Source organism: Xenopus laevis, chromosome 2S, assembly GCF_017654675.1.
Source record: "Xenopus laevis strain J_2021 chromosome 2S, Xenopus_laevis_v10.1, whole genome shotgun sequence".
Classification (NCBI taxonomy): domain Eukaryota; kingdom Metazoa; phylum Chordata; class Amphibia; order Anura; family Pipidae; genus Xenopus; species Xenopus laevis.
The window spans coordinates 50,275,823-50,291,009 of record NC_054374.1 but is presented as its reverse complement, the minus strand read 5'-3'; the positions used below and the strand labels follow the sequence as shown (position 1 = coordinate 50,291,009).

The 15,187-nt window shown below is 37.2% G+C and overlaps 1 protein-coding gene across 5 annotated transcripts in view; it reads left to right on the top strand.

The window, feature by feature from the left end:
* LOC108709423 (cyclic AMP receptor-like protein A) overlaps positions 1-15,187 on the top strand; it is a 256,285-nt gene that overhangs the window by 46,709 nt on the left and 194,389 nt on the right. For 4 of the 5 annotated variants that reach the window (XM_041583760.1, XM_041583759.1, XM_018249222.2 and 1 more), the window contains 2 exons: positions 2,667-2,723; positions 3,700-3,760. In XM_041583760.1, the coding sequence (XP_041439694.1) occupies positions 2,667-2,723; positions 3,700-3,760 (118 nt within the window). Of the gene's footprint in view, positions 1-1,113; positions 1,451-2,666; positions 2,724-3,699; positions 3,761-15,187 lie in introns of all 5 variants that reach the window. The other variant, XM_018249223.2, reaches the window with a different exon arrangement.

Genomic DNA, 15,187 nt, shown 5'->3' with positions numbered 1-15,187 from the left:
CAGAAACCCATTATCCAGAAAACTCCGAATAACAGGCACATAATCTCCACTTTAATCTGATAATTAGCATTTTTAAAAATGTCGTTTTTCTCTGTAATAATAAAACAATACATTGCACTTGTTTTTAACTAAGATATATCTAATCCTTATTTGGGGCAAAACAAACCTATTGGGTTAAATTAATGTTACAATTATTTTCTAGTAGACTTAAAGGAGAACCAAACCCTTGCTAATAAAAACCCCTACTCCCTACCCCCCTTCCTGCTCCCCCCCAGGTGCTACTTTTGGTAAATGCGTCTACCTCTGTACTTATCCCTCGGTGCAGAATCAGGGCATTGGAGTTCACGGGCGTCATCTTCTTCTCTTCAGTGTTCCTTGCCTTGCTTCATAGAAAGTTCTGCAAGGGTTATATCCTCCTTCCATGAATTCTCCATATGCTAGAACATATTTTACCATTGTGTGCTTCGATACTTTGCCCATATGTTAATTTTATATGCAGTGTGTTATCGGAAATGTATAATGCTAAGCAATTATATTTTTTATGCCCCCCCTGAATTGGGCTTGTATTTTAGCTTTCATGTAGTAATAATAATGCCTTTTTGTTACAAAAATGTCTGTGTATAAAAGGGGCTGTTCAATATGATATGTGGTTATGAATATGAGCCCCTTTGCAAAGTTATCTGCACTCTTAACCTCCTAAGCTGCCTGAAAATAAGAAAAACTACACAAACATACTGTATATGTTAGAAACTGCTGGATGAATTTGCCTAAATAACCCTTTTGGCTTTAGGCCTTATGGATCCTTACTGCCTTTAGTGCTAAACTGTTTCAACAAATTATTTTTTATTGTGTTTTATTACTTACTTTAACTTTATTTTTCATGGTTGTTGTAGCACTAGCAACCTATCTCACCTTTACTCTACAGGTGTTATTATTCTGCCCTAGTTGTCAAGCTTACAGTCTTAGATTTAAATCAAAAGCAGGAGAAAACATTCCCCTTTTCTTTTCAAGGAAACACACGAATCCCACATTTTACCTCCATTGTTTTTACTATGCTACAAACAGTTTTTTCACTTAACTTTCAAAGCACCTACTTCTCTCTTCTTCAAACAGTTACTCCAAACATTGCATCTCCCCAGCTGACTTGAACCAAGAAAATAATTCTGCTAAGCCATATATCACGAAGGTTTTAAAAGTCAGAATAAAAAAGTACTCCACTTCAGATCTGCCGAGTTCATGTAGAAATCATTGAAGATATACTGATTTATGATGGGTTTCCAAAAAAGTTGCGGTATTTGGGTGTCAAATCCAGAAAAAAGTTGTGGTATTCAGGCATCAAAGTGGCAGGCGGGGAACGCCCACCATGGGGTTCTTTTCCTTTCTGGTGCCGGTTATCCTATGGCATGGGCACTTTCAGGCTTTACGCGCTACCGTGATGACATCATCAAAGGTATTGAAAGGGGCTTTGAATGTAGATCATTGCCTGTTGAAAGGTCTAACTTGATTAGTTCCTGGGTGCTTATTCTACGTGAATCCTATTATTGTATCCTGGTTTGACCCTTGCCTGCCTATCTAACTCTGCAATCCTGACCCTTGCCTGCCTGACTATTCTGAACTCTCCAATCCTGATCCTTGCCTGTCTGACCTTGTTTGAACTTTGCCTGTTCCGACCCAGCCTGACTGGGCTATTCTATTCTGAGTTGTGTTGCCTTCCGTCCTAAATCCTTGGTAAACAATCGTGCCTCTTTGCTCTTGAACTCTTGCTTGGCTCCTCTCATATTAAGACCTGGCGGCATCTGAGTAGCTGAGGGCTACTCCAGAGGCCAAAGGCGACTGCTACAGGCAGAAGCAGAGCCGTGACCAGGGTGCCTAGCACTTGTTCTGGATTTAGGGTGCCGACTGTGACAAATATTTACCTATGAGTTGCTAGCTTTGAAAAATTTAGAGTTCACAACAACCTGTAAATAACTTGTAGGATTTAACCACATTTGTAAGTATTTTTCTAATGACTCCTTATGCTCTGTTCATTATCTTCTATTCCCGACTTTCATATTCCTCCTTGCATCCACACTTTCCAAACTCCTCTAATGCTGTAGTGCTTGTACTTTATTATATAAGATCTTTTTTCACTTATTTAAATAGTTTCAACACCAAAAAAATGAAAGTGTTTTAAAGGAATAAGTATAATATACAGTTAGCTAGAAAGAGTCAGAAGAAGAAGGCAAATAATTTAAAAACTATAACAAAAGATATAAATGAAGGCCAATCAAAAAGTTGCTTAGAATTAGCCTATATAACATATTGGAAAGTTAATTTAAAAGTGAAACATCCCTTTAGTGAAACTCAGGGCTTATGTCCTGCAAATCCAGATATTAGAAATGTATCAACTAATCAACTCTTCCATCCCATATGTGAAGGTGAAAAATCCATGCATTGTGAACCTGCATTGTAGGCAACTTTTCTTCAATTTTAATATTAATTTAAATATTTTAACTACCAATTTGAAACAGACTTCATAAACCTTCAGAGTAGACTGAATACCTGCAGTTTCATTGTTCACCTAATGTGACGTCTTAATTAAGTATGACTTTTTTCCTATGACTAATGAAATATGAATCTGTTTATTTTTAATTACTCAAATAATGGACATTTTTTCCTATTCACAGAGGTTGATTCTGAGCTTGTCCTTGGCTGCTTTTTTTGACAGTATTGCTTATGTTATGGTAAGTGTTTCTTCTATTTACATGTGCCTTTTGTGCCGAACAGATTTTGATAACGATCATTCATACATCTGCTCTGGCAGGGCCCCAAGTGATTACACAGAGATTGAGGCCAAGTTTGTTCCAGTGTAATAGGCAAAATAGCCACCTTCACGTGTTTTCATCTTTACTGTTCAGAGAGGGGCACTTAAACAGTGCAAATATCTAGTTTATAAAAGAAAAGAAAGGAAAAATGTGCTCTTAAAGTTGCCAGGGACAGCTATTTGCTGGCCTTGCCTGACTGCTATTTGTTTTAGCTTTTTCGAAATAATAGTCTTTTTCAATAGTAATCCAATTAACTTAACTAAGGTTACCAAACACCTACGCACATTTTCATTTAGGATATACCTACTTTTCAGCACTCTCTCATGGCCACCCCCACCCAAGGTTCTATTTAAAAAAACCAGAAAATAAATATGTTAGTGGGTTAGATTTTGCTGCTGCTGCCACAATGTTGTTGCACTACTGATACTGGCATTGCAAAATCAGTTCCCTATAGCAGAATAAGGTGATAAGATGAACTTTGTACAGGGTCCCTTTTCTCTGGGGTCCTGACACAGGGCCTTTCACCCTGAAATGAGGATGAATGGAAACCCTATTGTCCCCATTGGGACAGTTTTATGGTGCTAAATTGCAAAAGTGATTTGTTTTCACATGGGTGTGTTACTTTATTGTTTCTGTAAAAATCATAGGATTTAACCATGTTGGTTGGGAAGGACAATGCATAACATAAAAGAACAAGCATTTTTACAAGAAATGCACTATACAGTTTTCCTCATACTTATCCAGTCATTTACACGTAGATATTTTGCCCTGTGTTTCTCTGTGGTGGAAAGTGAGAGATTAATCAAAAGGTAACAAATGGCAACATACCCTTGTGTAAGAGCCCTTATAGTGACGTACAGCTATACTGTATATCATCCTTTTTTTTTCCATGCAGGGCGAAGTTTTACCTGATGGGGTTCTTTGCAATTTCCAAGCCTGGTGGCTAACATATTTTGGTAAGTCCAACACCCCTTTCCCTCTCCAAAAACTAAAAAATCCCAAAACACCTCCAACTAAACCAGATTCTACCCACCTACAAGTAGCTGTCTCTAATCTACCTCTGTGACAAACATAATGGCAGAATTTTCTCTCTTTGTAAGAATAGCTATAAAAGATGTTAGGTCTTTAATTCTATCAAGTTAGAGGAAAGTAGTAAAGAAAAAGATTTACTCATTCATCAAGTCCACCATATACTTACACTCCTTTGTGATAAAGGAGAACTAAACCCTAAACATGAATATGGCTGAAAATGCTGAATGTATCAAACCAGCCTAAGGGTTCAGCATCTCTATATAGCAGTAATGATCCAGCCCCTCAAAGTTGTCACAGTAGTGTCTTTTCAGTGGGCTCTAAGCAGCTGTTGAGAAGCAGAAAATGAGGTTTACCTGTCATAAAAACTGATGCTACAAGGCTGATTATTAAATGATGCTAATTGTGTTGGATTGTGAGCTGCCATGTACCAATAACTTGCCTTATATTGTGACATTTTTATGAAAAAAAAAAAAAAAATATATATATATATATATATATATATATATATATTAAGTATTTTGCACAAAGCACATGCAGTAAATCAGTAAAGAAGAAGATGGGGCGCTATGGGCTGGTACAGAAGCCAATGTTTTATAATGTACAACATGTCTGCCCTATTTCTGTAGTTAAACTTTAGTTCTCCTTTAAAAGTTAACACAGTTCATGCTCTTTTTTTTTTTTACAAGCCAGTGTTTTGCATCAGGATGTTTTCTGAACACTCCTTTGAAAAATACTGAATTTGACTGCTCAATGCAGTTGTGTATTATAGCACTTGAAATCTCAAAAAAGCGAATAAAGCTGAAATAGCAGTGTATAATGCATTGCCTGCCTGCTGTATTTTGCAGTGCTTGTCACAGAGAGACTGTGACTGTTATGTCACTCCCCTCATCGCACCTGGACACAAGAAGTCGAGGTGCTGAGGAGTCTGTGTGGGCTTGTGTGTGTGTTATTATAACAAACGAGGGAAAGTTGTCACCACTTAGTTTTAAAAACATTAAGTAGTCATGCAATGAGGCTGTGACCACAAAATTCACATAGACGAGCACAAAAGGTCCTCTGCACTCAGCCCATTATCAATATATTAAGGACAATGCTCAATGCCTTACCCTTTAAACAAAACAGGGATTGTTTGTCCATATATTGCAATATATTTAAGATGGCCAACTATGTCAAAGTCATCCCCGGTATGGCCAGTCCTACACTCAACTTTCATCTAATTCATTAAAAATTCTATTGCTATACATTTTACAAAGGAACTAAGCTTTACCTGCAACATACTTGGGGGGAGCATGCCAGCAACACCTGATAAAGGTTTTTCTGCTACTGCTAATTCCTTCTGGTATAATGTAATTACTTAGAGCCAGATTAAGCATTGCCTGATATTAACATTTAGGGTGGTGACAGGCAAAGATTCCGGGGAGATTAGTCGCCCATCGACAAATCTCCTCTTCTTCAGCGACTAATCTCCCCGAAAAACCTCTCTGCCGGCTAAAATGTAAATCGCTGGCGGGATGCCACTCAGAGAGCTTTGTTTTCCGAAGTTGCTGGAAGTCTTCGTGAGGCAACTTTTGGCGACTTCTGAAAATGAAGCAAGGCCAAGGGCAGCAAGATTTATGGGTGGCATGTTGCCCAGCCTCTCCATAGGTTTATACAGTACACTGGGGTCTAGACCTAGGAGATGTTCTGTGTTCAGCATAAAATCAAAGTATGTGTGATGGGGGGTGGGGTTGATGCTCTCCCCAGGGTGCTGCGGCAGAGAAATCCGGGTCTGATTAGAGTGCAGAAAAGTCACATGTTAAATCTGACGATGGACTCATTAGGTACAATGTATGTATTTCATCAGGGATTTTATCTCCTGCTTGGTTAGTGATGAGTTTTCTTATTCATTTGAATCAGACTATTTGGGGTTACTTTAGCCACAACAACAAGTATCAAATCTCTTGCGCCAGATGTTTACTTTAAAGTATGCATCTTGAAAATGTATTTGTATGGGTTCAATACTTCTTACATGGCTGCAGCTTATATGTGAATGTACATATCTTCCCTAAGCAGCTACATTCAAATTAAGAATTCTAATTTAAGCAGCCCATTCAGTCCCTGATTTTATTTCTAGCCTTTTTCAAACCGGCTCTGCTGTGAATGGTCACAGATTGCACTCAGTCATGTGTGACCAGGTATTGTGTACTAACCATTGGGGACCACTTGAGATTATGGAAAGGGGAGCATGGAATTGGCACTTAGAGTTCTACAGGCTAAGTGACAATATAATGGAAGTTTTATAAAGCTATTTGTTACTGGAAATGAATTAGAAAATACATATCGGAAATGAAACTGTAACAGTTTCAGTCCCTAATAACACAGATGCCTGGTCAGCTTCCTTTTTTGTTTGTTATTTAAATATGGGGTGTTTCAGGCCCCTAGGGCACCTTTGTATTGCAGAGAGCGCAATTGCACTCTCTTGCATTAATAGAGCCGAATTTTTGGTTTAAAACCCGGAAATTCTGCTCTTAAAGTTACCAGGAGCAGATTTTTGATGCCCCTGGTCAGAGCTGCCATTAGAAATCACGGGGCCCCGTACAACAACATTTTTGGGGCCCCGCCCACACTGACGACCAAGCTCCACCCTATATGCCGCCCACTCCACATCGCAGTTAAAAGACCACACAGACATCAGCGCTAAAAAAAGTAACCCCCCCACACGTTATAAAAAGCTATTGATGGTCAGAGCCCCCTTATAAAAAATTGGGGCCCCCAAAAAAATGTAAAAAAAAAAAGTTTTTTAAAAAAAACATTGGTGGCAGGGGCCCCCTTATAAGTTAAAAAAAACTTGGGGCCCCAACAAAAAAAATGTAAAAAAAAAAACTGAAAACAAAAAAACATTGGTGGCAGGGGCCCCCTTATAAGTTAAAAACAAATTTGGGCCCCAAAAAAAAATGTAAAAAAAAAAGTGGCAGGGGCCCCCTTACAAGTTAAAAAAAAAATTGGGGCCCCAAAAAATGTTTTTTTTTTTTAAAAAAAAATGTTGTTTTTTTTAAAAAAAAAAAACATTGGTGGCAGGGGCCCCCATATAAATTAAAAAAAACTTGGGGCCCCAACAAAAAAAATGTAAAAAAAAAAACATTGGTGGCAGGGGCCCCCTTACAAGTTAAAAAAAATTGGGGGCCCCCAAAAAAAAATGTTTTACAAAAGGATTGGTGGCAGGGGCCTATAGAATATTAAAATAATACATTGGTGGCCAGGGGATTAAAAAAAAAGAAAAAAAAATACACAAACTGGTGTTCAGTAGAATTGAACTCATGGCTTCAGTACTTCAACTTCGCCTCCTTTCGTGACTTCGATTCTTTGCGCCACTTCAGGACTTCGGCTTTGGCTGTTTTCGTGACTTCGGGTCTTTTCGGCGCTCCGTTACTTCGACATTTTTAGTGACTTCGGGTCTTTTCGGCGCATCGGCTTTGGCTTTTCGGCACTTCCGCATTCGGCAACGCAGAGGGAGGACGTACGGCTCGGGCGCTCGTAAGGGGGGCCCGGATCTTCAAAAAATGCAGCGCTGCCGGGCCCCCCTTCATGCCCGGGCCCGGTATGCTTGTCCCCCCTGTCCCCCCCCCCTGATGGCGGCCCCTGGTAATACGCAGAGCAATGCCGCCTGAGGCAAGGTTCTCAAGGACAGTCTTGGACCTGAATTTAAAGATATCGATTAAGAATAGAGAATACTACTATCTCTATGCAAATTTTAGTCCTGGAGGGTTCTGCTGGGCCTATCTTATTTCAGGGTACAGGGGGCATTTGCCCTGGTTCCAATCACCAGAGTAAGCTGTGTTAAGAGAAAATGTATAACACTTTTTCATTGCTTTCATATAGAGTAGTAGAGGCTTAATGGGGAGCTTATAGATCCACAGCCAAAAACAAGTGGCAGCCATGCATTCAAAGATTCCACAAGGGCTGCAATCAATAAAAATTTTCAATAAAAAAGTGTTTACTGAAAATTACATTAATAGATTAATATTTCTAGTGGTCCTACAGTTTTGGCCCTCCAAGGTCACTTAGTCATGACCCCTTGTTTTTAGGTGTTGCTTAGACCCCTCTTCTCTAATTTGAGCCCAGGGTTTCTGACCAAACTGATGTTCATTCACCCTAATAAGAGGATACCTACCCACAAATTACATGGTGAAAATGCTTCCATGAATACTGCTTTTAGTTGCTGACCTATTACTGTTCCCTGGTTAGTCCTGTGGTATAGAAATGGGTAATTGTTGTATATAAAAGATAAATACACATACCTCCCAACATTTTGGAAGTAAAAAGAGGGACAAAAATTTTTTTCCCACACGTAGCGCAGCAAGTTTTTTTGACCATACCCCTTTCTGTGGCCACACCCCCTAATTACCATGTTTGTTTTACAAAATTTGGCAGGTTATGAAAGTTTGAAAATATTTCTCCTTATCTAAACTGTGTTTTTGTGTCTCAAAATTGTTACAAAGTATCTTATTTGCACCCGTTAGCTGTTCTGGGCTCTCTGCTAAAAGCCAATTAAGTGAGAAACTTTGTTTCTTTTTCTGGCTGTTCAATGCATAGAAAAGAGGGACTTTCCAGTACAAATGAGGGACTGCGGGTTGAGCTGTCAAAAGAGGGACTGTCCCTCCGAAAAAGGGACAGTTGGGAGGTATGAATACATGGGAGTGAAGTACCATATACTACAGTATCTTTATGCTGAAGAGCACCAGCTAAGCAAAATAGCTTTGGTTAATTGCTAAGAACAACAGATCTAATAAAATGTGAAGTCGAGGCTAAAGTAGGAGTGATTCTGTGCAAATTGGTTATTATCTTGTTAATTGCAGAACTAAGCTTCAACAACTCCGCTAGGAATATTGTATTCCACTGAAATTCCTGCTGTTCTAGGATGACATTTAAAGCAGCTTCCGCGCTCAGTGGCAGCACTATCATGCTAAGAGCTGAATATCAAAGAAGCCATAGGGGTTGATCGAAATTAATTTAGTACACAGAAAACAGCGTTTGATCGCAGTGGGCTATTGCCATCAGGTGCTGTTCTGTTGTATAGTGAAAGGGTATAGGAGATGAGTCTTGAAGTCATTTGCTTTTCAGAACGCCTTATAGTTGTTGCAGGTGCTCTAAAAAAAGAGACAAGATTGTGGCTGCTTTAGGGAAATATAAAACTGACAATAAGGAAATCTTTTATCCTGGGAAAATATCCTCTGTTTATGAGTAATGTTTATCATTACTTAAGTAGATATGAGTAGGAGCTTGCATTCTCTGTAGACCGTAAACTATAAGGCCAAATTAAGTGGTAGGTTGCTTTTTAATTAACTTTTAGTATGATATAGAATGTCCTCTTCTTATTAAAGGGATACTGTCATGGGGAAAAAACATTTTTTTCAAAATGAATCAGTTAATAGTGCTGCTCCAGCAGAATTCTGCACTGAAATCCATTTCTCAAAAGAGCAAACAGATTTTTTTATATTCAATTTTGAAATCTGACATGGGGCTAGACATATTGTCAATTTCCCAGCTGCCCCAAGTCATGTGACTTGTGCTGTGATAAACTTCAATCACTCTTTACTGCTGTACTGCAAGTTGGAGTGATATCACCCCCTCCCTTTCCCCCTCCCAGCTGCCAAACAAAAGAACAATGGGAAGATAACCGGATAACAGCTCCCTAACACAAGATAACAGCTGCCTGATAGATATAAGAACAGGACTCAATAGTAAAAACCCATGTCCCACTGAGACACATTCAGTTACATTGAGAAGGAAAAACAGCAGCCTGCCAGAAAGCATTTCTCTCCTAAAGTACAGGCACAAGTCACATGACCTGGGGCAGCTGGGAAATTGACAAAATGTCTTGCCCCATGTCAGATTTCAAAATTGAATATAAAAAAATCTGTTTACTCTTTTGAGAAATGTATTTCAGTGCAGAATTCTGCTGGAGCAGCACTATTAACTGATTCATTTTGAAAAAAAAATTTTTTCCCATGACCTTTAACTAGTCATCAGTTGGTTTTCATTTTTTATTTCTATAGTTTTTTAAATATTTGTCTCTGCTGCTTCTTCAGCTTTCAAATAGGGGTAAATTACTCCATTACTAAATTAAGTCCTAGAAACCACAAATTTCAATCTGTAGAACTGCCAAACAAAAAGGTAAATTATTAAAAAACAAAAATCACAAAAAATAAAAAAATGAAAGCCAATTACAGACTGCCTTAAAATAACATTGACTATATTATACTATATAGGCAACACTTTTAATAGACTAACCCTTTAATAGAAGCATTAATACAAAAATGTACCTTTCCTTTCAATGCTCTTCAGCCCCCAACTAAATTTGTTCAATATGCTCATACATGATGACATATATTCTGCCAATGTATTGTAAATAGTGCTCGAACCTAGCACTGTTGACTCCCCTTTACATGAATGGTAAAACCATGAAATATCTGGTATCATATTGTACTTTCACCCTGAAAATGCTGATAGAAAAAGGTCTAGAAAGACCCAAACATTTTTTTTTCTACATGTAATCAAATCTTTGATTTTATGTAATCATTTGCTTCTATGTTTTATATATTATCTACATATGAACATATATCCATCTTGTTGCGCTCCATTTGCATTTGGTGCTTGCCTGTGCCATAATGAGTGCAATCTCACAGAAAATATAGTCCTGAATTTCTTTCTGTGTCCCCCTGTGCTGACATACATGAAAGATTCACTGCAGAGGAACATGGGCAGAAGTCCTGTGTGTAAGTGTCCTTAAACCATGGAACAATTGGTAGCTTATATAATGAAGCAGCATTTTAATTATGAAACGCTGAGACACCAATGCAAGCAGTGTCATAACTAGATATCACTGGGCCTCACAGCAAATTATTTTCCAGGCCCCCAATATGTCTAGAGGTTGATCTGTTTTACCAATATTTATTGAAATTGTATATGAATTAGGGCCTCATGGGGCCTCTATATCTCCTAGGCCCCCTGCAGTCGCAGGGTGTGCTTCCTCTGTACTTACAACCCTGAATGCAAGACATTTATATTTCAATGTGGAGAGAAATATCTGTCTTCATATTTATATATATATTATGTTGCTTTAATTTATGATCCATTCTCATATATTTATTTTGCTGTAAGTGATGCCTGCAGTTTTGTTTCTCCTTGTTTTCTCCTTGTGCCTTGCTACTCATGTTCCACATTTTACATTTTGTAAATAATATTGTTGTTTGTAATCTAAGGTCCAAAATTGTGTAAATGTAATGGGTTTCTCTTTTTGCTGATGCATAAACTATTGCTTGCCAGTTTTTAATTGATTCATACAATGCATTCTTCCCTATTCCTATCTGCTTTTGGTAGTGTTAAAGCCATTTTGTCACACAACACTGGTTTTACATTTGGGATATTGGCATTCAGACAGAAAACATTAATGTTGTAGATATTTCTGTATTTCTTACCAAAACACATCCGGTCTCTCTGTAAATATTATATCTCTCTCAAACTATACTGTGAAAGTTATTCTGTTTAAAAGTTGTAGCCATACAAAGAAACATTTGATTGTTTAGCCACGCCAACAAACACATGGATGACCACCCAAGTAGTACTGATATGAACTGTTTTTCCTTAGGCCTAATTAGTTAGTATTCAGCCCAATTAAAAACATTGGTATCAAGCATAATACTGGCCAGGTGGCATCCTCTGCATGTCCTCTGGTTTGTTGGTACCTTTAGGGCAAACCATTTGGACTAGAAATAGAACTGCAGACTGAGTCACAGGAAGCACAGTATATTTAATTCTTATTCTATACTGTAAAAACTAATTTTTTGCATAATATATATAAAAACAATCCAAATACAGCTATCACAAGATTATCACAAGCGTGCTAAGTGGTTTCATCCCAGTTAAAAAAAAAAATACTAAATCTTATCTTTTTCTACAAAAAATACTTAAATGGACTGGACACATTTAATGCAACATTTTGCAAGTTTTTAATTTCAGTTCAACTAGTTTGAATTGAGTATGGGTGTTTCTCCTTTTGCTCTATTGTGTCTATGTGCACCACAGTGCATGGTTACTATGACCTGGATGAATGAAAATCTTCATAGTCATCAATAGAGAGATGTAGATATTCATGGCAATAGGAAGCTCTTGATTTCAGTTATTCTTCCAACGGGAGTTCAACCTAATATTCTACCTTCTTGACATAATTTAATGTCAATGATATTTTTGTTAATGTCTTATTTTGAGAGTAGGTCAAAGTCTGGGTATATTGTATTTCTATATTCCCGGTACTTATTGGTGAGGATCATATATAAGATTTGTTATGCTAGAAACACGTCTTATGTAGGGATACAGTGCATACACGATTCGGGTGTTTACAGTTAGTACAAAACACACTCATCTGCTATCCATAAAACGGAGTGTTGCACACAGTATAATTTAACAGAGAGGCAGACTGTAGTCACACTTTCTGGACTGCCACAGCTAATCAACTAGCATAGATACAAAGAGCAGTTACATCTTCTTATCTAATAGAGAGACAATAGCAGTTGCATATTAGACAAATATCAGTTGTGAATATCTCATAAATATTGATATGCATTATTATTTATTAATTGTATTCTTCAACATAATTGGAGTAACAACCAATATTGGCAATATTGAGAATTATTGTGGCACAAGGTCAAGTTTTTAATAAGCTGGCAACTAAATAACACTGCTTTCATTAAGTCCCCTGCTTTAACAGGAAGAGCTATAAAAAAACAACATACATACTCCAAATATTTCTAATTTGTTCTACATTATTAATAACTGAACGTTTTTTATTTTCTTATTTAGGTTTTGGTGTAGTTGCTAGAAAATATAATTTTGGGAAGGTTTTCCTTTTATGATATAACAACAAATAGAAATACATGCTTTGAACGTATGCAAGAAAATTGCAAAGCAACAAAACAGCTCAAAAACAATAAATTCAACAATGATCAATACAAAACTAAAAGTTTTTGCCTATGGTTCTCAATAAATGGAATATAATATATATATATATATATATATATATATATATATATATATATATATATATATATATATATATATATAGTGTACATGCAGAAACATATAAATACAAAAACACATTTCTATGTCACTGTCATACAATAAATTATTTTACATGCCTGTTCTTGTGCTCTTCAAGTTTATTTGCTTTGCATATATGCCATGAGACTCTACTACATTGATACTACTTTTTATCTAGAAAAAGTTGGATGAATAATTTATCAAGCCAGTGCAGCCATTTGGTAGCTTTGCTAACATTAAACTGTACAGTCCATCATATTTATTTCTACCCACAGGCTGGCTTTTTTTCAGTTGATAAGAAACCATCATGTTTGTTTCCTGTAGCAAAGGTTATGATCTGCTTCTAGTCAGTGTTATACTATTTTATAAAACTGGTCATTCTTCTATATGAACAGTGGATGAGATTATGATCTACTTCTAGTCAGTGTTATCCTATTTTATAAAGCCTGTCATTCTTCTATATGAACAGTGAATGGGACTTAGTCAACAAGTAGAGTAAAAGTTAAATGAAAAGCTAGATAGTGTATTAGAAATGTAACCCATTTTGCCACAATCAATTAAAAAAACATCACAGTTATTATTGATAACAGCTACAGTTGCAAAAAAATGCAATAATACAGGTGTATATACAGTAGTTTTTATTAAATACAAAACACTAATTATTGTTACAGTTTGTTCAACATTCGGAACGCTTTCTGCATTTCTCATGGTTTCATAAAACAGTTTGCAGTGTTGCCATGTAGCAGTATATTTTTAACAATCCCCAAGTAACGGTAATGCAACAGAAAACCAATGTGGGTCGCCCTGACATTCTTTACTACACATTCACACACAACAAGCTAAAATATAGAAAATAAACTCAAGGGTAACAAGGTCTGTATTAAAGTATGATACAGAGTGGGGTTTAGTGAGCCTTTTAATCAGAAAGTACTTTTTATCACCTGTGCTTAAACTCTTCCAGCACAGATGACAAAACATCCAAAAATACCATTCTATTGACGTTGGTGAAACTGCTGGTGGAAAAACATTTGAATTGCATTAGCACTGGAAAATGCAGGGGAAGGTAGTACATTCTGGTGGTTGCTGGATTCAGACGTTTTACTGTCAATGATTCACACTGAATCCAATGGAAAGGTTTATTCTCCTGCGCTGTAGATTAAGCACATGCAACAAAATGTATCATGTGCCATTGCCTTTAAACATCATTCACAAAAGTACCTGCATCCTGTCACACTCATTTTAGTTGTTAATTGCACTTAGCTAAATAAGGTACAACGTATTTTAAAGAATCTGTGCTCTGTATGCCCATGACATGGTGGGTAATTTAGTTGCTGTTGTAACAGGTGCAAAAATATGAGTAACTACATGCATGTAGGAAGTAAAGGGATAGAAAACCGTGTTAGCTGGTGTATAACTGTGTTACTCAGTGTGGCTTCTTACAGGGTATACTGTTATAACCAAATTATTCTTAGTGCTTAGAGCATACAACACACAACAAACAACTGCATGCTTAAAAAGAGAGTGTGTCTAAATTAATTTTCAGCATAAAAATTTTTAGCAGTAAAAATTCTGGGTGAATTTGAAATTAGGTCCAAATAAGCAACTCAGAATATGAGAAGGTTTATTGCAACATGTTAGGGTAACAGCATTGCAGGGGGCACATGGCGTGGTGGGGTGAGTCTTGAGCGGTCACATTTCTATCCTGAATTTTCATTCAGAAGCTCTTAATCTTAGAATTTCAGTAACCAGGCAGTTGTTTGAATGAGAGACTGCAATATGATTAGGATTGAGTCTAACACAAATTGTGGTTATATATAGAGTAATAGGTTTTTGGTTGCCCATTTGAAAGCTAGAAAGAGGCAGAAGAAGAAGGCAGTTAATTTAAAAAATTTTAAGAAACAAATAATGAAGACTGATTGCTTAGAAAAGGACATTCTATTACATACTAAAAAAAATGCGGACCCGCAAATGCTTAACCTATAGAGATGAATTTGGGACAGGTCCGGACTGGGATTCACAATAGGCCCTGGCATTCCAAGTAAACAGAGACTCAAACAGCCCCCTCACCAGCCCAATAAATAGTGAGTGTCTATGGCAACTTACAGCAGCCCCTCTGGCATTTGCCAGAACTCATTGCCAGTCCAGGCCTGATTTGGGAGATATGTATTCAAGCATTCTATGTTGTATTGTTGACACTTTTAACACGTAGGAAGGCTCTTTGTGATCGGGTTGTCACCAGAAAGATTATTGCTTATTATGACATTGTAACCGGTGAG